The sequence below is a fragment of the Zootoca vivipara genome, chromosome 1 (genome assembly GCF_965207765.1).
Source record: "Zootoca vivipara chromosome 1, rZooViv2.hap1.1, whole genome shotgun sequence".
NCBI classification, from domain to species: Eukaryota; Metazoa; Chordata; class Lepidosauria; order Squamata; family Lacertidae; genus Zootoca; species Zootoca vivipara.
Window position 1 is genome coordinate 37,474,214 of NC_142582.1, and position 27,670 is coordinate 37,501,883.

The window sequence follows — 27,670 nt, forward strand, 5'->3', positions numbered from 1 at the left end:
CTATTTCCAGTGCCAGTTAGATGAAATGGCAAAACTTGCATTGCCATTGCCAACCTAACAGACCATTAATACCATAGGTAAAAGGTAAGGTAAAGGACCCCTGGACAGTTAGGTCCAGTCAAAGGTGACTATGGGGTTGCAGCGCTCATCTCGCTTCAGGCCAAGGGAGCCGGTGTTTGTCCACAGACAGCTTTCTGGGTCATGCGGCCAGCATGACTAAACCGCTTCTGGTGCAACAGGATACCATGAAGGAAGCCAGAGTGCATAAAAATGCTTTTTACCTTTCTGCCACAGTGGTACCTATTTATCTACTTGCAATGGTATGCTTTTAAACTGCTAAGTTGACAGAAGTTGGGACAGAGCAACGGGAGCTCACCCCATCATGCAGATTCGAACCGCCGACCTTCTGATCGGTAAGCCCAAGAGGCTCAGTGGTTTAGACCACAGCGCCACCCGCGTCCCTACTTTAATACCATACAGTAGAAGGTTAGCTAGATACTTCAATGTACAATGTGGATATCAGTTATGCATTTCCAATGAATAACAGACCAATCCAAGCATCCCATATGCTGGACTGAGGGCAGGGGATGGATTAGATGGAGGTACTCCCCCTTTCCCCCCCTAAATGGCAGCTGACAGAAGAAAATGGTCCAGCACATCCACTGCCACAGCTGCAGATGTAAAGGAGAAGTAGAGCTATGTGCTATCAGCATTTTGCTGACAATGTACTTGAAAACTCTGGATGACCCCACTCAGAGGTTTCATGTAGATGGGAAACACATGGGGGATAAAATTGAACGATGATGTACCCCCCCCCACCATTGAAAGCTCCACAAGGCTGAAGAGTACTCCCCAAGCATCACACTCTGGAAATGACCATCCAAGTAGGACCAGGAGCCAACCAAGCAGTGCCACCCACCCCTAACTCAGGCACTCTAGAAAGATACCATGGTTGATGGTTTCAAAAAAAGCAGTTAAGGAGAATTAAAAAGGACACATTTTCCTGTCTCTGTCTTGAGAGGGGTCATCATACAGGGTGAACCCCACAAACCTATAACCTATAATCAACCCCTCTACAAACAGAACTCTTGGAATTAACAAACCAAGCAATAATTTGGGGGAAGCCATGACTGTTCAAAGTGGTATCATGGTGCTTTAAATGTATGGTGTGATTGTGGCTATAGTCAAATCTGATTGGATTTATGGCATTGTGATTGCATCATGATTACCACTTGGCTGAGATCATCCATGTCACTATTCTCCGGAACAGGAAGATCCAAACTATACCACCAAAACACTAGCAAAAAGTGACACGTTAGGAGACAACAGGAATGAACATGGAAAAAGAAAGGGGAGAATTGGAGTATTAGTTCAGCCCCTGGAAAGCAGTAATTCAGCCTGGACATTTGTTTCAGTCCTAACAACAATATACCAAGAAGTTCTGACAATTGTGCTTTTGCTCTTAAGCAAAAATTAAACAAAACAATTTATTGGAAACGTTATCTCTACCACCTATTCTGCTGAATACTTTTCTAGTTAGCAATTCTTTTTTTCTGCTAAAGGTTATTTTTTTGCTCGTTATCAACAACAAATTCTTATTAAAAATGAAAAATAATTTTAAAATGGAACTCTCCATTTCCTGTGGCAATTACCCAATGGATTGCTTTTATATAACATTTTCCCCTCTGGTAGGGAAAAAAAATGAATTTTCATGATCTGTGGGGTCAGTATGTGATGCATTTCTGCGGGAAAGGAATCCTGAATCTTTTTCAAAGTCATGCTTGCTCCTGGGAGGATTAGGATAATTCAGTTTGTTTGCAATGTCTGATAATTTATTTAGTTTCCCAATGAGAGCCTGTAACATTTTGTTTGCTATTTTAAAATTGGAGTTTTTCCACCGAGGCCTAAAGTGGGATCTAGATTGGAGCTAGTTATCACCGACAAATGTTGAAGGCTGACTTGTGGGTATTGAAAATGGAATTGTATTTAAAGAAAATTAAGAAATGGGAGAATGAGGCAATGGTGTTAGCAAAAGGAAGCAAGGGAGAAAATACTGCATTTATCTGCATTGATGGCTCACTGTAAACTGAGTTTACATAGCAAAAATCTTCTAGTATGTACATATAATTGAACAGGGACTCAGCAGATCCAGGGACCTCTCCTCTTATTCATTGACTGCTAAGCTTACTTAGGAGTCTTTGGTGAAATAGTTTGTCAAAAGCTTTTTGAAACTCCAAGTATACTATGATTGTTGTAGTTTTTAAACTAGGGAAGGATAAAATAACTCATTGTCTCTTACAAAGCTAGATTCTGGAGTCCTAGCCTTTAGTCTGCCTGTCCCTCCTCCTCTCCATATCTGAAAAAGAGTTGCTAACTTTCATTTTCCAAATGTACTGGTATGGTGGTATTCTACTATGATAGATCTGGGGTGCAGAATAAGGCTGGATCTAGAAACATCAAAGAAGCATTTCAGTTAAATGTGTTGCAAACTTTATATAACAAATCACATTGGCAAAAACGGAACTCCACAGTGCCACCTGCTGCCACAGTGTTATAATGCATATAAAGCGCATATAAAACACCTTTTCTTTATACCAATCTAGTTGATTTCTAGGCTGCTGAAAGCCTGTGTTGTAATAAAGCGTAGAGGGTTATGGTTTGTGATAAAAATTCTGAGGCCAAAAATTCTGAGGCCATGCAGTGGAATGGAGCCACGGGCCTTCTCTCCTGATACCAGCATTACTGCAGCCTATTTGGATGGGGATGGGCTGGGGCAGGGTGGTGGTGAGGTTGGGGCTGTGTTAGCATACTGCTGGGAATATCAGATTGGATCCACCAATGTGGATCCAATATATAGCCCCAAACCTCCCACTACCACCCTGCCCTGTCCAGGTAAACTATGGTGAGACCAATGTCGGAAGCATGTCTCCATATCTGTCAGGGACTGGGCAGAGGAGGAATGGTGGAGACCATCCCCCCTTCTCCTGAATCTTAGGAGGAGGAGGAGGAGGAGGAGGAGGAGGAGGAGGAGGAGGAGGAGGAGGAGGAAACAGTATAGATTTACAAGAGGGGTTTATGGGAGGTCACAGCTCACAGGCAGATGATAGGGAAAGTTGGGAAATCATGGGAGAGCCAGAGCAACACCTGGCTGACATGTCATTAGAAAGCATTCCAGACCCACCCTCTCCCAGAACCTGGCGAGCCTTGAAAGTAGGAGAGCAAAGAGCTCGAAGACACAGGACACTTATCAGCACCCGTAGAAGTGACGAATGAGGAAGTGGGAGAGACGGAGGGGTGGAAATTCACTTGGGACAATGCCATTATCCAAGAGGCTGGGTTGTATAGCCTCTCTTTGTAAATACTGAATAAAAAAGGATACTAAGAAATCTTCCCTTGTCTTCATACTTTCCTGGGCAACAGCCGGGAGTCGCTGACAGCACCCTAACAATATCTCCAACCCAACCCATGGACTGCAAGTGAATATCAATCTGTATGTATTGTAATATGAAACTCTTGAATCACATCAGTAGTGCATTTAGCACAGTCCTTACTAAATGCAGAAAATAAGAATGAATAATATTTTGACTGGCAGGTGCACTCCAGAGTCCCAGGCAGAGTTTTGCTACCGGAAACGAATTATACAATCTTGTGAGTCAGCCAATGGGAATTACTTTTGAGCAAGCATGCATTGCATGGTGCTGTAAAGCTGGAGTCCTGTGCACGTGTATTTGGGAGTAACTCTCATTGTAGTCACTGGGACCTTCTTCTGACTAAACAAGGTTAAGATCAAACAACCAAGTAGCTTTCTCCAGTTTACTCATTTGTAATTTGGTTCCTGGTACATTAGGTTGCAGACATTTGAGATAGCCGGCTGTGGCCACCATTATTATCTCCCCAAGCCACAGAAATTGGCCCACTTGGCCCAAAGGACTTTGAAATAAATGTTTGAAATAGTGTTTGCTTAACCTTTTTTTCCTATCTTTCTTCTAACCACCGGCAATTCCAGCCTTATCTTGTCTGTTATCCTTGATGGATAAAATGCAAACGCATTCCTGAAATTGTGTGAAACTAATCAATTCTCCACCAGCTCTTGCTGATCCAGATGAATGCCTGAGAATATGTTTTCCAATCAGGAGGGGAATGGCTTTAACAAGAATTTGGCAATCAGCAGTAATAAGTGGTATTGGTCTGCCTACATCTGCCACTGAAGATTTCTTGTTTACTTTTTCAAGAATCATTGTAATTAATGTCTCCCTCATTTCTCTGGCGAAGCAGCTCTTATTGAAGGCTCCTTGAAATGTCTCTCGCACGCAGTGGACCTCAGCAGATTTCTAGAAGGATTTACTAAAGCTTTCAAATCCCAAAGTTTAAGACTTCTTCACTTCCAAATTACTTTTTGTCTTTAATTACACAAAACTTTGCTGTCACGAAACTTGCAACAAAACCGAAACAAAACTTTTTTTTTTTGACAGGGGGAGTCTTGAATATTCCCCAGTCATTCCCCTTGTTTAACTATGCCACACTGCAGGTGTCTGTGATCCTATGTGTATGAATGGAGGAAGATGCATCAGCCCTGACATTTGCGACTGCCCATCTGGCTGGAAAGGAAAGTGCTGCAGTAAACGTGAGTCGAGCTCCTTCCCATACAAAAAGACACTATTTGTTTATCACTCAGGCCTGCCAGCATGAATGGTAATCTCTTTTAAATGCTAGGATGCCATATAGCAAATGATCTAGTTTTGCTGCTTCAGGACTTTGTGGAGAAAACAGTTTTATATATTGGCAATACAAATTGATATAAACATTTTATGCTTCCAAATAGAAAGATTAAAAAGAAAAAAACCCACCCACCCCCTGTCTTATGCAGCTGTCTATCTGCTATGCAGATTTTTCTTTACAGAAATTCAGTTTTTGTAGTATTAAATGTGAAGTATTGATTTTCTGTTTTAGCAGCCACACATATTTTGTTACATTTTATGGAGAAATGACATATATTTCAAATCCAGAACTATTTAAAGCCTGTAGTAAAAGCCTTTCTATGCCAATATATTCTCAAGGTCATCACAAGCACATTCATTCAGTGCATAATTTACACTGTTAAGTCTAACCACATTTGACTGCAGTTTACATAAAAAATATAAGTCAAATAAGTCATCTGATCTGAAAATGTTTGGGGAAATAACTTCCACCCCCTTACATGGTTATTCATTATTATGATGCTGGCAGATAAGCTGAATAAATTTTAAATGAAGATAACAAACTGTACAGAAGACTTATTAATATACTGCCTTGACACATCGTATCTGTCTTGCTGATAAAACATTTCAAGATTCAGCATTGGGTTTCATTCTATCATTCTTGCTAAAGCACAACACCCGCTATTCCTGAGGTTCTCAAATATTAACTGTGCCCCAGACAGCCAGTTAGTAACCTCATCACTCAAAAACATAGGGTGTTATCCAATGTTAGCTATACTCAGAGCAGACACAATGGAATCAAGCAACCTAGGATTTAAGTAATTTATGAAGAACATAGGGATCTGACAACCAAGTCAGACCATTGGCTCATCTAGCTCAGTATTTTCTTCACTGACTGCATACCCTCCAACATTTTGTCAAGGAAAAAAACAGGGGTGTCTTATTTCATAATAATAATTTTACTATTTAAACCCTGCTCATCTGACTGGGTTACCCCAGCCATTCTGGGCGGCTTCCAACATATATGAAAACATAATAAAACATTAAACATTATAAAAAATTCCCCATACAGGGCTGCCTTCAGATGGCTTGGGGAGTCGGATAGCTCTATACCCTCTGTCAGGGGGACGCCATACAGAGAGCCGCCCCCTGTCATCCTGACAAGCTCCTCACCCAGCGTCAGCACGAGCAGTGAGTTAGGAGAAAGGAATGAGGAAGTGAGCGGGGAGGAAAGAGGGCTCTGTCAGGTATCGGAGCCTCAGCGTCGCTATGAGAGAGGGCCAGGGGAGGAGGAGTCTGGAGAGATGTCGGACACAGGGCCGCCAGAAAGGAGACCGTTTACTCTGAGGCCAGAATTGAGGCATTCACCCACCCGTAGGGCCAGGGGGCGGTGCTTTGGGGTGCCCAGGCTTTTATGCTGGGAAAGAACCTGGAAGAAGCCATTGCGGGGTTCTGACTCGGACTAGGCAGTCATGTTTGCTGATATCTTTGCACTGTAAATAATATGCACAATAAAACTCTGAAAGGCAAGACGGAGTGGAGCGTCTTTACTCAAGAGTAGCCGCAGGCGCCTCTGACACCCTCCAACATTTCTCCATTGAAAATGGGGACATCCTACCATACCCTCCAACATTTCTCCAATGAAAATAGGGACATCCTAAGGAAAAGTGGGATCAAATCAGAAACCAGGGTGGCTTCTGTAAATCTGGGACTATCCCTGGGAAATAGGGACACTTGGAGGGTCTGTGACTGGCAGTGGCTCTCTAAGGTTTCAGAGTTCTCTCCCAGCTCTACCTAGAGATGCCAAGGATCGTGTCTGGGACCTTCTGCATAAAGAGAAGATGGTCTACCATTGACCTTTGCCCCTTCCTCAACTTAAGCTAGTTGATTTCTATGCTCTGAGTATTATTTCATTGGATATCACCGGTAGTCCAGGATCAAGGCAGCGCCTCAAGAGGCAAGCCTATACTTGGTCTTTGTTGAATATTGAAGGGGATGGGGCTCAGACGTCCCACATAAGACAGTCAAGGGAAGACAGCATCTTTTCAGACTTGAGGCCAAAGCCATCACACCACACAGTTCCAGGAGAAGAAGCATCAAGCAAGTAGGTGATAGTATGTCTAAATGCAGGGCAGCATATAGTTAATGCATGCTAGCTATTTTATATTGCATGGATTTGCGTTGTTTCATTATATATAATGTATTATTGATCAGTTGTTTTCTAGTTTTTTGTGTATCAGTTTAGAAATCTACATTGAAAGGTGATGCAAATATATAACATAATAATAATAATAATAATAATAATAATAATAATAATAATAATATGAAGCACATTCACAACCAGCTACCACTACATGAAACTCATAAATTCCTGCTATGGCTGGCCTCCCTACTTGGCACGGTCTGCATGCCATTCATTCTGTCTTCCTCTTAACCCAGGAGTCCTTTTTCGTATTCAAGCTCATTCATGAGGCTGGGTCTGTGTGATCTGCTTGCGAAAGTTTTTCTCTGACCTGTGCCCCATGCCTTTAAACAGATCACAGATAGGACCCTGTGTACAGCCATGGCTACTTGCCTGATAGTGAATTTTTGATGATGTCTCAGCCCAGATAAGGGGCAAAATCATTGGTTGCACAGAGGCAAAATCCTATATAACCACTATGCGAATATTGACTGGGAAATCCTAAGCAATTGCACTGGCCTGATTGATGCATGCAGATTGTTTACAGCAAAGATACTGCCCCTCAGCACCCTTTAAAGGGCACTGATCTGGTTAAAATCTCATTTAATACCCACAAGTTTAGTCTGAAATTAATGGATTACTCAGCTAATCACACCAATCAATCAATTAAGGCTTCAAGCCCTAATAGGAAATGAAATTTTAATGGCCAGGGAATCTGCCTTTGGAACAAATCTGCATAGCTGCCAAGTTATCCCTTTTTTAAAGGGATTTTCCCTTATGCTGAATAGGCTTCCTCGCGAGAAAAGGGAAAACTTGGCAGCTATGCAAATCTGTGATGAAACTAGCAGTCAGACTAACAGAGATTAAGGAGAACTTTCTAATCATGGAAATTTCAGGATGCTAATTGCCTCGTGAAGAATGCTCATTAAGCTCTTTTGAGATTCGACCATTTTGAAAATAATTGAGGGAAGCTAACACATGCCATTCACTTACGAACAATGGGGGCATCCTGCAGATCCTCTCATTTGCCTCTTTTCACCTTTTTCTTCTGTTCAGCTGTTTGCTTGCCCAGCTGCTCAAATGGTGGGGAATGTATCGGACCTAATGTCTGCCAGTGCGCGGCAGGATGGGTGGGCCTCTTGTGCCAGATTCGTAAGTACTTGTTGCACTTCGGTCATAGTTATGTTTTCTGTTTGCACAATCCTCCAAACCAAGGGGAATTAATGAGATTGCTATAGGAAGATGATCACTTTCAATTCTATTGAAAGTGCTGAAGCCCTGCGACCTCTCCAAAGGTTTGTCAAAGAGGAAAACAACTACCAGACTTTTAGAAGACATTTGAAGGCAGCCCTGTTCAGGGAGACTTTTAATGTTCAATAGATTACTGTGTTTTATTTTTCTGTTGGAAGCCGCCCAGAGTAGCTGGGGAAACCCAGCCAGATGGGTGGGGTATAAATAATAAATTATTATTATTATTATTATTAATTATTATTATTATTAGGAGACCAGGATATGATCAATAACGCTCGCACCCCTAGGCCCAAGAAAAGAAAAGAAACCCCCTGACCTATCCATATAGGTACCATGCAGACTATACAATTTATGTTTGAAGGCAGTCTCCATTAATGCAATGCCTGCCTTATTCAAGACCTTATCATCAGAGGACCAGGGAATAAACCAATCTGCCTCTGGCAGGAACTGAGATTTGGAGCAGTACATGTTAATGTCATTTCCCATCCTGGCATTGAAATCACCTGCCAGCAGGATATCCATGCCAGGGAGTTCTAGTTCAGCCTTCAACAAACATAGCTCTAAATCTTTCCAGGTTTGTGACAACTGGGGAGGGGTGCCCATGGGAGGGATATATATATTAAAGCAAAAGAAATCTCCTCCTTCACTGCTAGAAATGAGTAAGCTTCTCGAAACTATAGTTTTCCCATCTGCATATTTGGTGATGATCCCAGGGTAGGCCACAATGCAACTGGGGGGAACAGCTCACAAACACTAACATAACAATGTCATAACATTCTGCTGGATCAGGCCAATGGTCCATCTACTCCAGCATCCTGTTCTCACTGTAGCCAATCAGATGCCTATGGAAAGAATGCAAGCAGGACCCAAGCAAAAGAGCTCTCTTCCCCTATTGTGGTTTTCAGCAGCTGGTGTTTAAAAACATACTGTGTCTAACAGTGGATGCAGAGCACAGCCATCCAGAATAGCAGCCACTGGTAGCCTTATCCACCACTAACCCAAAGCATTATTTAAAGCGCAACTCATACTTTAACAGAGCAGTAGATTAATTACAGATATATGTGTAGCTGGCCAGGTAAACTCAATCCCTGGTTAAAGAGGCTGGTGCTGAAAAGTCATGTCAGCACCAGCCACACTTCAGGGTGGAGAGCATGAACTTTGAAATGTATGCAAAGTATGATTGTAAAAACAAGAAATATCTGATTTATTTCATTATACTGAATTATTTGTCCCAAATTTAATACAACCCCCCCCCCCAAAAAAAGGAATCCTAAGAAAGGATTGCACTGGAATCTTCAGTCCAAGTTGTATCTTTCAATTTCTCCTCCCTCTGCTCTGCCCTTCAAATGCACACAATTAAATAGACTGTTTCTAGTATTTGTTATATCTGCAGAGCAAATGGCAACGCCTATGCACACAGACCATCATTGCTGTAGGGGGTGCAGCTTATCATATGCACATTTGCCCACAAATTTTGTTGTTTAGTCGTCTTAGTCGTGTTTGACTCTCCGTGACCCCATGAACCAGAGCATGCCTTGGAAACACTCGCTTTCTTCTCAAAGCTTCTCCTTTTTTATGTCCATGGCAAAATACTGGAGTGGTTTGCCAGTTCCTTCTCCAGGTGCCCACAAATTAGTGCTACTAAATTCAGGAAGCTTACTCCCAAGTAAGCGTACCTGCTCTTGCAATTTTAATGATATGACAGAAATCCTCTTGGTAGCTAAATATAAACTGGGAAAACACATTTCTTTCATCCTCAAACACTACCTCTGTCTTTCTGCATAGAAGTCAAATTAAGTAAAACAAACTTGCAGTTTTTCATGTTGAACGGGTTGGGGGGGATGTAATCACATTTTCATTTCATGCATAAAGTACTTATGTGGAGGAAATAATGAGCATCTATAGGGCTCCCCACCATAATGTTTCAGTTGAAAATAAATGGCAGATTGCTAATAGCAATATCAACACTTATGGCCACCTGCTGGTTCCCCATGTTTTGATTGATTTTGCTTTAATGTTTCCTCCTGTTGTCTGACAGTATGCAGCATACACACTTAGAGAGAAAAAATATATTATTTTGGTTCCTCTAATAATTCTGCAAAAAGTTCTAATTGCAGCAAGTTGGCTTATCATACTTTCTTATTCTGAAAACTGTTTTGTCCAATATGAGATCATTCAGTTTTTTAAAAATAGTTTTGAATAAGTGAAAGCCAACATAGGTATTTCACCTGATGTACTACACTTTGAGCAGTGTAAATCATTTTACAGTGGGCACCACCAGTAAAGAGCCCCACTTTGCATCTTTTATTTATTATAAAAAAAGACTCCAAATATGGCTATATAAAATTAAGAAAACTAAAACATTGAAGAGGAAAGAAGAAACACATGTTGGTCCAAATGTTCACTAAATGGGTACAGAGTGTTTAAAAATCTACAAAGACAAATTAAAAATAAAGCATTTGGGGGGGTATGAATTATTTTTATTTAAGATTAAACAAGATGTTTTAAGAGTCTATTTTATTGTTTTTATTTATTCACTTACAGTAATAAATAACAGTAATCCTACTTTTCTTTATCCAAAGACAAAGTGAAACACACGATGAAATCAATAAAATAATCATTTTACTTATGGAAGCAGAACCTCACAACAGAGCAGTATGCTAGCAGTACAATGTATCAGGTTAAGAGGTAAATGCAGAGATGAAGCAATCAGAGGCTTTCTGAAAGAGCCAAGTTTTTGCCAAATATCTAAAAGGATAAAAGTGCTGGATTCTGATGCACCTCTTTAGAAGGTTTTCCACAAAGTGGGCACCAAGATTTCCTAATATATGTCTGCTAAGCTTCTTATGGTAAAGGCCTCAAATGTTGAACAAATTGTCCATAGGGAGATGCCTGAGGAAAAAAAGACTATCTAGTTGCTAATATATTTAGCATCTATTCCATCACCACGCTTAGACTTCTTAGTGCAACATTTACAAACAATACATGGTCCTATGGGCCACCAAGCCATGTGGACTGATTCAATGGGAGTTAAGGATTCCAGAACTTAAACCAGGAATTCCATGGTCTAAGCATGGGATTCACTGTGGTGAGACACTGAATGTGCAGTGTCTAGTAGGCTGTGTGTGAAATCAAGAGCCTTGGAGAGCCTTCTTCCTGCATAGTGACCATTGGGAGTTGTATACACATAAGCTTCTGTAACTGGCAAGCAGTATGAAGTATCTAGGTTTGCCAGGCTCGTATTCATCTTGGAAGCCTGACTTTTGAGGCTTGCCTGGACAAGTGTTCAGATTATGGAGGTGGACGTGTGGGAGCTCTTCATGTAATCCATTGATTCTTTCCAATGTCAGGTTAAGACCCTCCTCTTCTAAAATCAACAGCTACATCTTCCACTTGCTGCAGCTCACAGTTCATTTTCCAATTTCCAAAGAGGCTTTTTTAAATAAATAAAAAATGAGAGGAGTTTGGCACAGTGGTGGCTGACTTGACACTGCCATGGCTGTGTTGCCAGTAATGATTCCAGTCCCTTTGGACTGGCAAATATCACACAGGGGTCCTCATTTGGTATGCAGCTGCTGAGGGCACTCATTCTCTGTGTCTGACACTGCAAAGTGCTGTATTTGGAAACATTCTAGGAATTAATTAGAAAAATGAATGAAGCTGAAATAATGGGGAAATCCTCTTCACTGACCTCCCTGTCATTTATGCTGGTTATCGTCTGTTCTAATATAATATTATTGAACACACACTAGCTTTCTCATTTGCCCTTCAGGAACAGTTTCCTTCAATTCACATGTCAAATCAGCAGCTTCATAATTTTATGAACCCTTTGCTTATCACTTTTATACTCTTGCTTCCAGATTTTCTATTCGATTTATACAAGGAAGGTAACATTCTCAACAAAGGTTGTTATTTGCATGAAAATTACTGCTCTGTTCTTTTTAGCACACAGGGAAACATTTTTATATAGCATGGTGCATTTATTGATTATAATTTCAACATAAACTTGGCTTATTAAACAGCACTCCTTGCCAAGACGATAGAGGATAATGCCTGTGTCATTGTTAGTGCTTAGTGGTTGGATGTTCCTTGTAAATGCATTTATGAAATATTCATTTAAACCCCAGCTATGTTATTATCTTCTGATTTCCATTCCAATTTTCTTCTGAAATGTTTTAACTCTCCTTGCAATAATATGTGGGGTAGAATGGGAGTGTGTTCTACTTGAGTACTGAATTATTATTATTTTTGCTAGTTATTCTTCCCTTTAACATACTGTGCCCCATTTGCTCATTTAATTTCCTCACCTCATGTGCAAGATAGTTTTTTGATATGCATTTTATAATGCAATACCTATTGTTTTATTACACATTCTAGGCAGTTGAGTTTCTCCTGGTCCGTTTTTGTGCATCCAATGTCTTACATCTTAGAATTCTATTACATTACTTCTGTAATACGATAAACAGCTCCGCTCCCTGTAAGCATATAATTCTATACAACCAGGTTGACATATACCATCTGGCATAGAGCTTCTGTATCCCTTAGAACTCTTAAATGGACTGGTGATTTATTTTCCCTGTTATTGCATCACTGCAGTGGTTCAAGTTGCACCTGTGGTCTTCTGCCTTTCTCTGAGCTCTTAAGAAACTGAAGGCTTATCGCAGGTGCAAGGTATCCATCTGTGTACAAACCAGCAAATTCTAATCAGAGCTCAAGAAATGCTGTAAAGTTTATGTAGTCTATCATTCTGGGTACAAGAGTGACCAGCCATATGCTGCTGGAAAATGTACAAGTCAGGTGTGGTGGGGAAACACTTTCTTATCTCTGTGTGAACAAAAATTCTATTTTTAGCAACAGTATTTTATACCGCTGATGTTCATGAACATTACTAATCTTTAAAAAAAACAAAAACATGTAGCATAATGACTAGGAGTCAACTCTATGGAGTTAGTTCCATACACCAAAGGCAGTTTGAGACTTGCATTTCTCAGGTAGAAACTTATGCTGCACGACAAGCTATGTTGGATCTGAGAGGATGTTGAAAAGCAGTTTGATAGGACACTAGGTTCAGCTGTCCAAGGAAGAAAGTAATGAAAGCTCCTACATGAGCTAAAGCAATTCTTTGGATTCCAGACAATGATCATCGCAAGATAGGTGGTGATAGCTAGCAGAGTAGGATGGATATATGGATATATGGATAAGGATAATGCCATCTTGAAGACAGGAGTGCCTGGTGTTCTCTGGTCCATGGGGTCATGAAGAGTTGGACACGACTAAACAACTAAACAACAACAATGCCATCTTGGCTAAGCAACTTACAAGGATGCGTAGGATTTTCCTCTGCCCTGCTCTTTTGGATGAGAACTGCAAATACGCCTCAGTTCTGCACCACAATGGCTTGTGTGGTTGTTCCCTGGAAGGCTCTGGTTCATGATACATTCTGGTAATGACCTCGAATTCCACTTTTCCTATCCAGTGGCACACAATGGTAGAAGTTGGTCACCTTTCAGCAGCAGCGGTTGGTTCTGATGGTGCAGGTAGGGTATCTTTGCTCACCTGCCTTCTGAGGTATCAATGCCAATTCCTGAAAGGGAGGGGGAGGAGGCGTGGGGAATATAGCTCAAATTTAGTGCTCATTTCCACGTTATTTGCTTCCAGAAAAAAGCTCACCGGCAAATCACATAGAAATTAGTGGTAAACTTGCACTGTACTACACTATAGTTCCAGACATGGTTTTTACATTGTGTGAAAACTCAACTATAATGTGGAAATTAACAGCTAAAAAATGTTGGGGAAAGGGAATAAACTGTTGTGTGAATACAGACCCAGTAACAAATCTATAACTTTATTGTACCACACAATTTAAGAGAGAGAGGGAGACTGTATTTTGCTAGTGACTTCTGGTATCTTTGCTGCACAGACAGACAATTCAAATAACATTGTACCAAAACAACATTGGCTTTAATCAGTATAAGTTCGCTCCTAGGAAAGATTTTGTTGTTTAAAAAGAAATTACAGAAATTCCAGCTCCTGAGATCTAATTAAAATAATAACATGACATGTGTGTTCTTGGACTAGTGCCTTATGAATTGGCTGTTCTCTTTTTTTCTCTGCCAAAACAATGTCATAGGAGCACATACTGCTAATTAGGAGAGGGAAAAACTGGCTTGAAATCAGCAGTCCTGTTGCCTTAACTTTTATGAAGGCAGGAAACATAGCTGGGTTTTAGCGGAATACTGCTCAAACATAAGCAGGGGTCAGTTACACAAGTGATATGATGCATAACTTTAATGAACTGATATATCTTTTAGAGTCATAAAATAGCTTGCCAGCATTAGAAAATAAATTATATGTCCAGACAAGCTTGAAATGGTGAACTATATTACTTATAAACACTTCATAATCCTGTTTATTTATTTTTACAAAGTGGTGATATTTCAAAAGGTTATTTATCGCATTAGACTAGATGAACTAAAGCAAACTCATTTCATCCTGTATAGAAGGTGGATTGTATGCTGCAGTGCTCTTTCCTAATCATCTGTCTATAGAATTCAGGGGATTATGCAGATAGTTTACAGATTTGTGCCAGGGGTGTAACCCAATCTAATCCATATTTGCTTGTGATCTACTATCCAAACATGGCCCATCAGCCATCGATTGTCATTTTCTTCTTGACAGAAGGGGGAGTCTGCAATTGAGGTGGGTGTGATGCAGTAATACTTGGGAGGTCATTCTAGGACTTTGGACCTTCCTGCCTCATTGCTCTAATGCAGGCATGTCCAACTCCCAAGAGACTGCGATCTACTCCCACTATATATATATATATATATATATATATATATATATATATATATATATATATATATATAAACTGGCAGTGATTGGATTGACCCCAAAAAGCTCAACAACTTTGGTCAATCCAAAGACTTTTGAGCCAATGTGATTGTGAAGGACCTTGACATGGAGGTGAGCTGGTGCTTTCTGGCAACAGGGCAGGCCAATGAGGCACAGTGTTTCAGCCAGAAGAACCAAGGTGTTTCAGAGTCCCATTGAAAAAGTTCTGGAGTTAAGCACAGAATGAAGTGCTTAATCTCTACTGATACTACTAATGGAATTTAGGTGAGCCCAGTTTTTCATGGATCGCAGCTACTGTAGTTGCAGGGACATGGTTCAGATTTACAATACGGGGCCATTGTCATCATCCACATTATCTATAGTAAAGGGTTTTGAAATTCCTTTTCCATTATAAGATAATGTATTATAAACAGAAGTCATTTTTGTCAGTTCTTCAAGGTAGGTTATCTTAAAGTGCCCGTGTTATTTTGTTGGAACTGAAAAGGTCACTGGGCCCATTCACCAATGGAACTCAAACCCCATATTTACGCATTTCTTAAAGAGGGTAATTAGAGTCTTCTGCCTTTCTCTGTTAGTTCAAGATAATAGGACAAGGACAATGAGAAGCAATCATGTAACAGCTTTGGAGCAAAGAGCTCCTATTCACAGAAGTTATTGTTCTCTCTCCTTAATAAAAAGTTATAGGAACAGAATCATTAGTCACTCAGACCTTGCTACACAGTTGGCTAACTCCTGCAAAGAACTGCTCATGCAAGTAATCCACTCAGGTGAACAGTGCAATGTTAGAAGAGCGAATTGTTGAGATTGCCCCTTCCTTTTAGTGAATGGGATTCTCATGTCATCAGAACCAGGGACTACAGTCTTAGAGGGGTTCAGTTTTTTTATCCACACAAACAGACCACTCTAAAGAGTTACGTACAGATTTAGTATGTTAATAGGTTCTTGGAGCCTCTTCGCAAAACTCATCCAGCCCATGGCAGTTGCTGTTCTTGGATCAGGCTGCCTGACTCTGGGCTGGTGATATGAAAACCAACATCACTGGATGAACACAGCATGGATAGGCGGCTTTTACCATCCAGTTCCAACTGCCTGAAATTTTGAAAGGTGCAATCAAGCCCCCAAATCTGATCTGCACTGAGTTAGCATGTGGATGACTTCCGAGGGTTGAAAGAACTGTGAAACCGGGGGGGGGGGGGGAGACCAACTTCACAACTGAATTTATATTTTTAGGCAAAAGGAAATCTAATGCAAAATCTGATGAAACTGAATAGTTTAATATCATTGTTGATGTTTAAATAGAAATTATATTTACAAGTTGTTTTGTTGCAGCTGCTTGTGAGCCGAAATGCCAGTTTGGAATGAGATGTGTCAAGCCAAATGTTTGTGCCTGTAGAAGTGGGCATGGTGGTTCAAACTGTGGAAAGAAGGTACAGTAGTATTTCTGTAATGTTGATCCCCTATTCATAACATGGGGAAAGAACTATTGCAGAATGAACAAAACATTTTGGGTGGTATGCAACATTGTAGTTCCATTAGCATGAGGATGGATGTGTGTGCAATGGCACACATACCCCAGGCTCCACAGATCTGCTGTGAAGGGTTTGGGGAAACTCTGGAACAGATTTAGGGTGTGCACAGGGAGGGGAGAGGGAGGGGCCATTCCACTGTTCCGCCAGATGTCTTTGCACTGGCAGAACTACTTCTCTGGATACTGCCCTTCATGTTTCCCTACATGTTTTTTCTTCTTAATATTTTTTTTTATTTTAACCAGTCAGGCTTTGTGTGCCTTTTTCAATAACATGAAATCTCCTGAATCCAACTTGACTATACGTTCAGCATCAGGGCAGAGAATCATAGTGTTTTCTACTATGTTTGGATAATGTAGTACGATACACTATGACAGCCTTTTCACATTCAATATTCTGGAAGTGAAGTCACATCTTTAAACTCAGAATTACAGTTATTGATGCATTTCATTGACAGTGACATTCTCCCAGGAAAATAAAACTTCTATATTGACATTGGCATGCAGCAGATGCAGATAAGATGAAGCAAGACTCATTGTAATTTTCAGACTGCACAAAAACTATTTAAACTGGTCAACTGTAGCCAGCGGGGAAAATATACCCTGCATTTTCTGAAGTGCTCTATTTTATATCCTATTTTGACACCCTAGATTTCAGTGAGATAAACTGAAGCGATTGATTGTCTGTGTGTGTGTTTAAATTCAAAAGTTTTTTTATATAGCTTTTTTCATGGTACAGTGAGAACTGACCTTTCTGTTATATCAAAACCAAAATTATCAGGTTTGTTTTTGAAACCATTCCTATGATTGCAAATGTGCAGTATGAGATCTGTCAGTTCACAAATGAAGTGGAACTGTGCTGTACTTTGTATAAAATATCAAATCAAATGCTGAGCATCCATTTTTCCTATCAGTGAACCATTGCACAGTAAATAGAATTTGGAGAAGCTTTAGCAGAAGCTTTAGAATATGAGAAATGCCATGCTACTGGGTCACTGCAGTGGTCACTAGCTCAGTTTATCTTCTCATCAAAAGAAGTCAGTTCCAGAAAGAAGATTACAGCCCATTCCTAAGCATAGCTTACTTTGAACAAAGTCCAGCTGAATTTCAGTGAGATTATCTTCCTAGTAAGCATTGGCATCTAAAACGAAAAGTAAAAATAACAGCAGGTATTATAATCCATCTAAATCCTAATATTAATGCTAGCTTCTGACCATTCGGGATTTAGCAGTTTGTCACATACACAAAAACTATGTGTTCAAAGCCCTGATCAGACATGTTATTCCCAAGTGTGAGAGAGAGCATTGGTGAAGCCACACTTTCAACATGGCTGTCTGCAAGGAGGGCCTTTTTGCTTACAAATGTATATGTGAAAGCTTCCATCTGACCTGGAACCCTTGTATGTAACTATAATGTTCAAAGGCTTCCTCCCTGCAGACATTCACACTGTATCTGAATATGCTAGAAGGAGGGGCTAATTGGTATAACACCAGTTCCCAGCTCATGTGTTGGATAAATTTGTGAGGAAACAAAATTCAGCACCTTGGTCATGCACTTTTGAGACAAGGAGCAAGTAGGTAACATATATCTTTGAATTGTTCAATGCTTTCTAAATCCAGCTGCAATTAGATGCAATTTATATTCACATAGAAACTACATTGAACTTGATGATTTCTCAGTAAACCTGCTTAAGATCATGCTCCTAAAATGCTCTTTGAAAGCAATGGGCCTTAAGTGATCAGTAACTTGTTCTTTGCTTTGATGACATTTAGTCATACCTCATTTTATCTGTATGGGAGCCATTGTTTATACAGTTCTTGCAACAATAAAAAACTATTAGGTTCAAGAAAGACTACACAAATAGAGGTCTGTCTTTATGTTGTGTTATGTTTTCTTATAAGTCTCAGAAAAAAAACATCTAGATGTGATAGGGAAAGCAAGCAAGTTCTCTTTAAAGCAAGATTTTGACTGAGCTTCCCTGGAATTCTCCCTGGCTTCTGAAAAGATTGATTCTTTGAAACACCCCTTCAACCTGGGTCAGAAAGCAGAGCCAAAAGTCTAGACAGGGGTGGGGAACCTGTGGCCCTTCAGTTGTTGTTAAACTACAACTCCTAAAACCATTGGCCATTGGCAAACCAACCACATTTCTGATCTAATTTATCTCCTTTATGTACCAACACTACCTAGTCAGCGTCCTCTCAGAACTTGATTTTAGTACGTCGTTGTCTAACTTTTCTTTTCTCTTTGTCTCTCTTCTCTTGATATCTTTTAGCAAGGGACATGGTCCATTACAAGTTGAGTGTGAGGAATTTCATGTTACTGAAGTCCCCACAGCCAAGCCTTGTGATCAGGTTAGGGATGTGCCTGGCAGTGGAACAGAAGAGCCCATGGAAAACATCAAGACTCTTCCCAACTCTCTCCCACCATCAAATGGCAGGGATGATCACAGCCTGCCTTTATCTAGGCCAGGCATCCCTAAACTGCGGCCCTCCAGATGTTTTGGCCTATAACTCCCATGATCCCTAGCTAACAGGACCAGTGGTCGGGGAAGATGGGAATTGTAGTCCAAAACATCTGGAGGGCCGAAGTCTGGGGATGCCTGATCTAGGCCTTTCCTTCCAGGCTGTAAACTCAGCACGGCAGTGGAGTGCCTGGCAATAGTGTAACCGTGAGCTCTTGTCTCCTCTCTTAGCCTCCTTCCCTAAGGAGGCAGTATTTTTAAATGACATGGGACCATGTGGCCTTGGTGCACAGCCTGGGATGGTGGAGAGCCTAGCATGAGACTCAGCATGACACCATCTTAGTAGAGTATGTCAATTTTCTCAATCCTCATAATGCCTGTCCACCACCCAAGGTAAGGTTTCTTTGTTTTTGTTTCTGTAGATGAGAATTTGACCCTAAGAATATATGTTTCCCTTTCCTCAATGAAGAGAGACTCACCCAGAATTTGACTTGATTCAATTGCTCCATGTCATTAAGGAGGTAGAAAATGTGAAACCTGCCAGAGTAGAAAATGTTTCATATACCACTGGTGAAATTCCTGCTTGTTGTTAATTGATGGCATGGAACAATTTCATATTTAGTTTGAGGGGGATATTGCCAGAAGTCTATTTGTGAGAGATAGTTAAAGAGTCATGGAGATGCTCTAGCCTTCTGCTTTTGTTCAATTTAAGTTGGTTGAAGTTAAAGCTGCTGCATTGGTATTGTTCATTCCTTTGCAGTTTTTGGATTGAATGGGGTGCAGATGTTCAACTCCTTCAATCTGGATTAGAAAAGCAGAGAGACGCCCCCCCCCCACAATGGGAAATAGCCAATCTAGAGTTTTGGCCCTGGCTTCTGTCCCAAGAGGGAGGAAATTTCCCAAAGGATTTATAATGGCCTCCAGAAAGCAGAGCTGAATGGGAATTCGTGGCAAGAACTGTTCTTTTTACACTGAATTGGCTGAAGGACAAGGGCATGTGTAATTGCATCTTGGCACCTAAGTGAATCCCTGTCCCTCTTCTCATTTTAGCCTAGAAAGGGAAAAGTAATCACTGGATAGACAGGTTAGAAGATTGACTTCCTTCGCCTGAAACAAACCTTTCATTGTCCGGTTAGTAGCACTAAAACATACACACACACACACACACACACACAAACACAAACACAGTGTTTAGGTCTTTGCCAAATACTGGCTAATAAACTACGGGAGACAAGGATGATGAAAAAAAGTAGTTGACATTTTAATGAGAAGCTACCTAATCCCCAAATTATATGTAAACTGGAAGGCAACTGTTCTTCAACATTTTCACTTATCTGAAAAGTGCAATGCAGCTCTCTAACTGAATAATGTTTTTAGGGAAAGTGTGCATAAAAATGTACATATTAGTGAATATAACACAAAAATGCAATATGACTTATGAAATGTGTGTATTAGAGAAATACACACTAACATGATGATGGTGTGTTAAACTGAACCAAAGACTAGAAAAATGAGAAGCTGAGAAATACCAGAATGGACATCTTCATCCATCCTAGAGAGAGAAGGATGGCTTTTGCTCATGAAAGTAGGAAAAAACGCTAACAAACAAGCTAAGAACATAGCTGTTTTGTGGGTAATAATACTGTTTTTGCAGTCATTAGCAAAAAGTCAGATGGAATACAGAAATTTAATCAAACACAACTGATTTACAGAGTGTTTCTACCTGGAAGCTTTCTTGAAATTTGCAGCACTTTGCAGCTGAAAGTAGACATTCTACAAAGCCATGCATGAGCTTTTATGTTCTCTCACATTCTTCTCTAGAAAATGTATTGGGGCCAATCCAATGTAAGAGTTGCACTGGCGGCAGCAAGTCCAGTTTACTCACTAGGTGGCCTTTGGCAAGCCTGTCTCCCTCCCCCCCCCTCCACATCGGCTTCTCCCATCTGTAATATGAAGGATAATAATACTGACTTATCCCACCTGGGGCTGGGGAACTTCTGTGCCCTCCCTCAGTTTTAGTTGGGCACCAACTCCCATTAGTCATGGAACAGGATGATGGAATTGCAGTTAGATAACATCTGGAGAATATCCCTGCTTTACAGAATTATTGTAAGAATTATAACTAGATAATGTATGTGTAGCATGTTGAATGCTTGAAAACCATATACAAACATTAAGTATCCTTTATATTTAATATTTAATATGAATATTTAATATTATTCTTTGTATTAAATCACAGGAAAACAATTGGCACCATCAAATATTATATATCCAGGTTTGATACCTAAATACTACACTTGATAGTATCATATATGGAGTATATGTGTGTCATGTCGGATGCAGAGAGATTCAGCAGTCCTGTTGTCTTAGAAATGAATAATCCTCCGACTCTTTTGTCCTGCACTTTTAGTGGATTTCTAGGTCTCTTGTAGTCCCGCAAGACAAAAGCTCTTTCTGTCACCTAATATTATGTTTGGAGGACTGAGAAGATTTACTTCCACCCTTAAACTAAGATGCTTTTTACTGACAAACCTCCACAGCGCAGAAATGGGCTGAGCACATTCAAACTCATATAGGCAAGGTGTCAACAGTCTGACTGTGTCATATGGAAAATAGCAAATTGGTTTTGTAGACACTCCTGCTTTAGAGGAAAGAAATTTAATTCCAGCTTCAGAACTGTCAACCCCACTGCAAATAACAGAGTCAAAGCCAAACCATTTCAGCAATATAGTTATTTTCCTCTGTTGGAATGATGGAGGAGAAATCAGGCGTTGCTACATGATACCCTCCTGGGCACGTGTTTTTGAAGCAGATCTGTCACTTTGCTCCACAATAAAGACATCCACTCCAGGTGAAATTATTGGACAATTATAACACTTGCTAGTTTCCTGCTTGGATCAAATTCTGAAACGTGGAGTAGTTGCAGTGTGGTCATAATTAAAGAGGGGGGGAGGGGGAGTAAGAAAAAACCAGACAGAAGCCATGCCATTGCTACATTAGAATATTTCATACTTGTTTTGTGACAATGTGGGTGTAGGACTGTTTGTCACCTAATCCCTTCAGCAGCTGAATCCTCATTTCTATTTCACAGCTCCCCATAGGATGAAGAAAACAGCAGAAGGACAATGAAGACATTCATTTTGATGCCGAAATGCTAAGACTTCCTCCTTTCTTTTAGAGTTGGCAGACAATGCACCACAGAAACACAGCTAAATTTCTCCCTCCTGCCTCCACTCATGGCAAGCATTAAGTCATGCTGAGAAATTACTGATTCCAGAACTTACTCAAACAGCTTTTTTAAAAAAAATAAAATATATTTTTATTAAAGGTTTCTTGAATTACAAAGGCGTGTTCAGTGCCTCTCATATTTTAACATGTATCATTTTTGCAAATCAGTTTCATTTATTAAGACGCTAAGAAGGAAAACGAGATAGATAGGGGGTGGGAGGGCGGATGGGGGTGGGAGTAGGTGACGATGTTTCTGTTTTGCTTAATATATGTAGGGCGTGATGTCAGCTTTGTTTGTGTTGGTACTCCTTTATTCGCTTGTGTTCTTTTGATGGTGAGAGAAATTGGGGTTGGCCAAGGGTGTGGTTGTTCATTTGTGATTGGCTTTGATGGTCTTTGTTTTCATGTGTGAGTGGGGTGGCTGAGTGGGTATTTTGCCTGTGTCACATTAGGTGACACCACTCTCAATCTCTCTCTCTCTCTCTCTCTCTATATATATATATATATATATATATAGTGCCAATACCTCAACTACTCACTGACTGCAAGTGCCTATTTCAACTGTGACTTGCAGAGTGTTTTAGAAAGGCTGTCACTTTCTGCTAACTTTGAGTTCTACAGAGAAGCCAACATTGAGGATGTTGGAGTGTACCCTAATCCATTTTTATTGTTCTTGCTCTGGCCTGCATTGCACACCTCCTAAATTCCAGTTTTACCTGTAAAATTTCTACAATTAACTCCAGAACCAATTTTCTTCAGTTTTATAAAAGAAAGCAGGTGAGATTGAAGTGAGTAGGAGACACACATGCAGGCCCCATCTCCAGTATCCCCACATACAGCAGTGGGGAGGGATGGGGAAGAAATTCAATTCACTTTTGCATTTAAAACTGACTCCACCAAATCCACATTTTCCAAAACAATATGGGACCTGAAGCACAGGTACCCTTAAAATTTCACAATTATCTGAACTTTGCAATGCAGTTCTCCTACCAAACAATGTTTACAAAAAAATGCATATTTTAGGAGAAAGTGTGCAAAAAGTGAAGGTTTTCATGAAAATAACATACAGAAATGCATTATATCAGGGGAAATTGCTTGCGGAAAAATGTGTACATTAAGTCAAAACTGCATACGGAAAGGTGTTTTATTAGAAGAACTTTGCACTAAAATGCTGATGAATTCTCACAAAGAATTTTTGGTAAGGAAATCAAAATGGCTGTGCAGAACTGAATTTAAGATTTGACAAATGAGAAACTGGGATAATCAAAACTGGCAGACTCTTCCATTCGCACCAGTAAGGAATGTGACTGGAATCCTCTCTGCAATTAAATTCTCTAAACTACCAGGGTTCCTGGATGATGGGAGCAGTCTAACCACATTTAACTGAATGCAGTTGGAATCTCTCTGCAGACCACAGTTAAAAGGAAAGGGGTTGGAACTGTGTCCTTTCCAGTGTTCCCTGCAGAGTCCTCACACATTCTTAAGAATGCTTGAATATGGCTGCAGTTTATCTCTGCTCAGTTCCATCAGTTGCTTTCCCACACATAAAACATATATTATCAATATGCAGATGTGCAATGATAAAACACTACCAAAGAAGAGCAGTCTTTATTTGAGCATATGTATGGTTGCAATGCCCCCCCCCCGCACTGTTTTACTGAGGCACAGGGATTGCCTGTGGCTCCATTCAGGCATTTGCCTGAAGCCACACAAGCTTAAACCAAGGATGGTGTTGGGGTGCACCTGCTATTGCAGGAGATTTGTGAGTGCATTCCACTGAATGCCAAATACATGATGATCTAAAGAGAGACCTGCATGCCTTGGGACATTGGAGTGAGTGGAACCTGTGTGTGCAGATTAAGCCCATGTGAATTCAGGCAAACATATAAACAGGACTTATGTGTATCTTTAACACACTACAACAAGCCCATCAGCCTTGTTTGTGTGTTGTTTTGCTGTGTTTTATCAGTGGCACACATGCACAGTAGCAATACCAAGGGAGAAAAGAAATATGAAGGAACTGAAAGCAGGGGCAAACTGAGTTCAGCGTGGACTCAATTTAAATATAAAAAACTCTTATTTAAAAACTAAAAGGAACCCCCCCCCCATTGTCTTGGACTGTAGACTTTCTTGCTTGGCATGGCATGGGTGTACTGCTGGCCTGGTGGAGCAATCTCCCCTCTCTTCCTCCCTGCTCTGTTCTGTGGGCTCTCCTATTCCCCCCCCCCAGTCAATTTTGCAAGGGCTTACACTAATGGGACCTGTTAGGGGTAGTCACAAATAGAACCATAGTGTGTGAACAATGCTTTTCATGAGTAACCTCACAATAGCAGCTTCTATGGATGCAGCAGTGTGCTTTTGAATCACAAGTGATCTATGGAACTGATGCCAAGATGCTGTGGCATTTTTGGAATAGGCTGGGTTGCTTCACACCAGATGAGTAGACATTCCAACAGTGCTTTGGATCACAAGATACAGAATATTTGTGGGAAATGGATGAGAATGTGTCTTTTTAATGCTAAGAAATTTATAACCATTAATGCAGACTATTTTCTACTTAAAGTGTTTCGGTTCCTGTAGCTGTTAAGTATATTTCTCTGCATATTGCCACCTGCCTTTTCAATATGAGAACACTGTTTGTTTTGTGCTACTTTTGCAAAGCCTAAAATGTTTTATGTAATTGTACTCTTTTCTTTGAATAAATATCATTTTGTCCCTCAACTTGCCTCACCTCCCCAGTTCATTCTTTGTTCTCTTCTATTTTCATGAATTACCGGTATTGTCATCTCTACAAAATTGTGCAGAGGGAAATATGAAACACAAATAAACTCATGGCACCAGCATATTAGAGAATGTTATTCTGGATAAATCTGTGATGTGCACATAGAAATACAATTGTGATTCTAGCCTCACTGACCTCCCATCTATGCTATGTGAAGAGAGGACCTTTTACCGAAGGAGAATTACACTTCTGTGGGTTGTCCAAAACTGGTGAGTTTGGAACTGAGTTTGAAACTTCAATTCAACGCTTCCTGGAAGGCACTAGAGCAGAAGGTTGGCAACAGATGAGTGTTGCAAGATTAAATTGATGGTAGCAATTATGTCTTTCTTCAACTACAGGGAGAATCAATAAAAAAAGAAGCTATATTACCTTGCTTCCATTATGCCCATGATGGGCAGTGTTGATGAATAGGAAGTCCTTGCCAAGCTTGGATTTGGGACCTAAAGTAGATTTCATTCCCACAGTACATCTCACTAGTTAAGTTAATGTGCCTCATTGTTTGTATTTTAATATAGCAAAATTTAATCTGTGCTGGAGATGGGCTGGACAGAGAGAGATCATAAAGGAAGGATGGGAGAGACTGCCAAGGAACAGGCCAAACATTGACTTCCAAACTTATAGAAGCTTGTAATGTACTGATGGCGCTGCACAAATATGCCTTATCGTATTGCTCTTGGGAAGCTGTAGTTCACGCCACCACCTTTGGCAGAGAAAAAGCTTGGAAAGTCAAGCACACACATTCACCTCTGCCATTAAAACACAAGGTTAAAGCAGGTTTTAGATCTTGACGAGGGATGGTAACTCCCCAAAGTGACTGCAAGAAGCAGTTAAGAGAAATCACCCAAACAGACAAAAGATACTAGCAGAATGCTGAAAAGTCTGATGGTCTGGTTACATAGCTCAGAGCAACTACTGAGCTATGTGAGAGTAGCATCAAAGAACTTCCGTGTATGTGTCCACTGTGCAGAATCTGTGTTACTTATGTATCTGTGGCCTGACTGCTCATATTGGTACACATCCCTTTCCTCTTTAATTAGAATATTACTATGCTTCACTGTTCTCATCATATATCCTCACAACAACCTTGTGTGACAGTTGGAGAAGTACAGTTCTGTTGGAAATAACTACAGCTGTGCCAATGTTTTCACTGAAAGCTTCAGAGGGGGTAGTGTTCTGTAGTTGGGATACCACCACAGAAAATGCCCTATCGTATGCTACGCCACCAGTCTGTGCCTTGAGACCTCAGGTTCTGCTTCTCTTCTGTATAATAAAACCGGGGGGGGGGGGTGATTTCCAGGAGAGAGGTAGCAGAGGAGACAAGATATTCTTTCCCCACTTACTGCTTTCTTTCCAGAATAGCCCTTGCCTCAAGCTGATTTTGTAAACTGCAATCCCGTACCTGCCTTCTTCTTCTTTGGCGATCACTCGTAGCCGAGTAAGATTGTCTTCCATAAACATGATTTTAACAATGGGTCTGTAAGTGACTGTGGAGGCCAATTCTGGATCCACACATCCTTCCACAGTGGGGACATTGGTTTCCAGGCGGGAGTTGATTACGGTGTACCTGTACACTGGACAGAAACATGGGTTTGGGGTTCCAGTAGGGAACAGGAAGGCATGGGAGAAAAGTTGTTGGAAGGGGAAGGACTTGGTACCTTTTCCTATTACTGCCATTTCTCCCTTTAAAATAATCCCCCCTTCACTATGTTTCAGAGGGAAAGCAGATTTGAGGACATAAGCTAGTGCTGGGATTTTCTTTTCTGTGCCAGGATTTCAAAGCTGAACATACGTAACCACAGATTGTTGCTGGATTTAAAGAAAACCCCAGCTTCACAGCTCTACACATCTAAGAAAGGACATATCTAGGCATATAGACTACATCTCAGTGTTGAGACTGTCAGCAGTGACATATCTTTTGTACACTTATCGTTATATTCCTCCTGCAGATGCCCTTTTGCTGTGAAAACCTCCTGCCCTCTTCTCCATTTGCTTATCATTTTCACCTCAGGTCTATTATATCCAGATTAGGCAGTAAGCAATTCTTTTAGCCTTTGGAGCTGTAAATAAATGATACCTATGCTGAAAATATTTTATATTACATCTCAGGAATACTTTACAGCAATTCCCAAAATAACTCAACAATATATAATACGCCTTAGATTTTTCTGATTTAGCTGTGTGAAAATGCTGAATTATTATCATCAACCGGTGCCATTTTAAGCTTGGTGACGAATGGATCTATCTTGATTGCTTATTCAATATATGTTGCCCATATATTCAAAAGTCTGATGGTCCAACTATGTACACACCTCTTTCTTCTTTAGATATAATAATGCTATGTTTTACTGTCCTTATCATATACCCTCATAAAACCCACTTCAGTTGATCTTTACCCTCAATGAACTTCATGATAGAGTAACAGTTTCAATGAGCATAGCTAGCTATAGTTTATTTTTCTTTAAAACCCACACAGAAATGTGTACAAGGATACCAGCTTTCCCTCAACTAATGTTTTATTTAAAACACCACATGTATATATTTGGAAGCCAATGCAAACCACACTCCTATGAATATAAATTAACTCCCGAGACAGTGAGAACAGAGTAAATCATCAAGTAAATAAAAAGGAAATTGCGACAAAAGCATTGCATGGAGGTGTTAATAGAACATCTTGACTCCATGGCAAGAG

At 40.4% G+C, this 27,670-nt stretch overlaps 1 protein-coding gene across 1 annotated transcript in view; it reads left to right on the forward strand.

Annotated features, from left to right (window-relative positions):
- Positions 1-22,439, forward strand: part of LOC118083125 (von Willebrand factor D and EGF domain-containing protein-like) — a 197,977-nt gene extending 175,538 nt beyond the window's left edge. Inside the window, exons 27-31 of the mRNA XM_088661848.1 lie at positions 4,529-4,624; positions 7,936-8,031; positions 16,315-16,412; positions 20,022-20,102; positions 22,063-22,439. Of these exons, the coding sequence (XP_088517974.1) occupies positions 4,529-4,624; positions 7,936-8,031; positions 16,315-16,412; positions 20,022-20,051 (320 nt within the window). The 3' untranslated portion in view covers positions 20,052-20,102; positions 22,063-22,439. The remainder of the gene's footprint in view (positions 1-4,528; positions 4,625-7,935; positions 8,032-16,314; positions 16,413-20,021; positions 20,103-22,062) is intronic.
- The last annotated feature ends 5,231 nt before the right edge of the window (positions 22,440-27,670 follow it).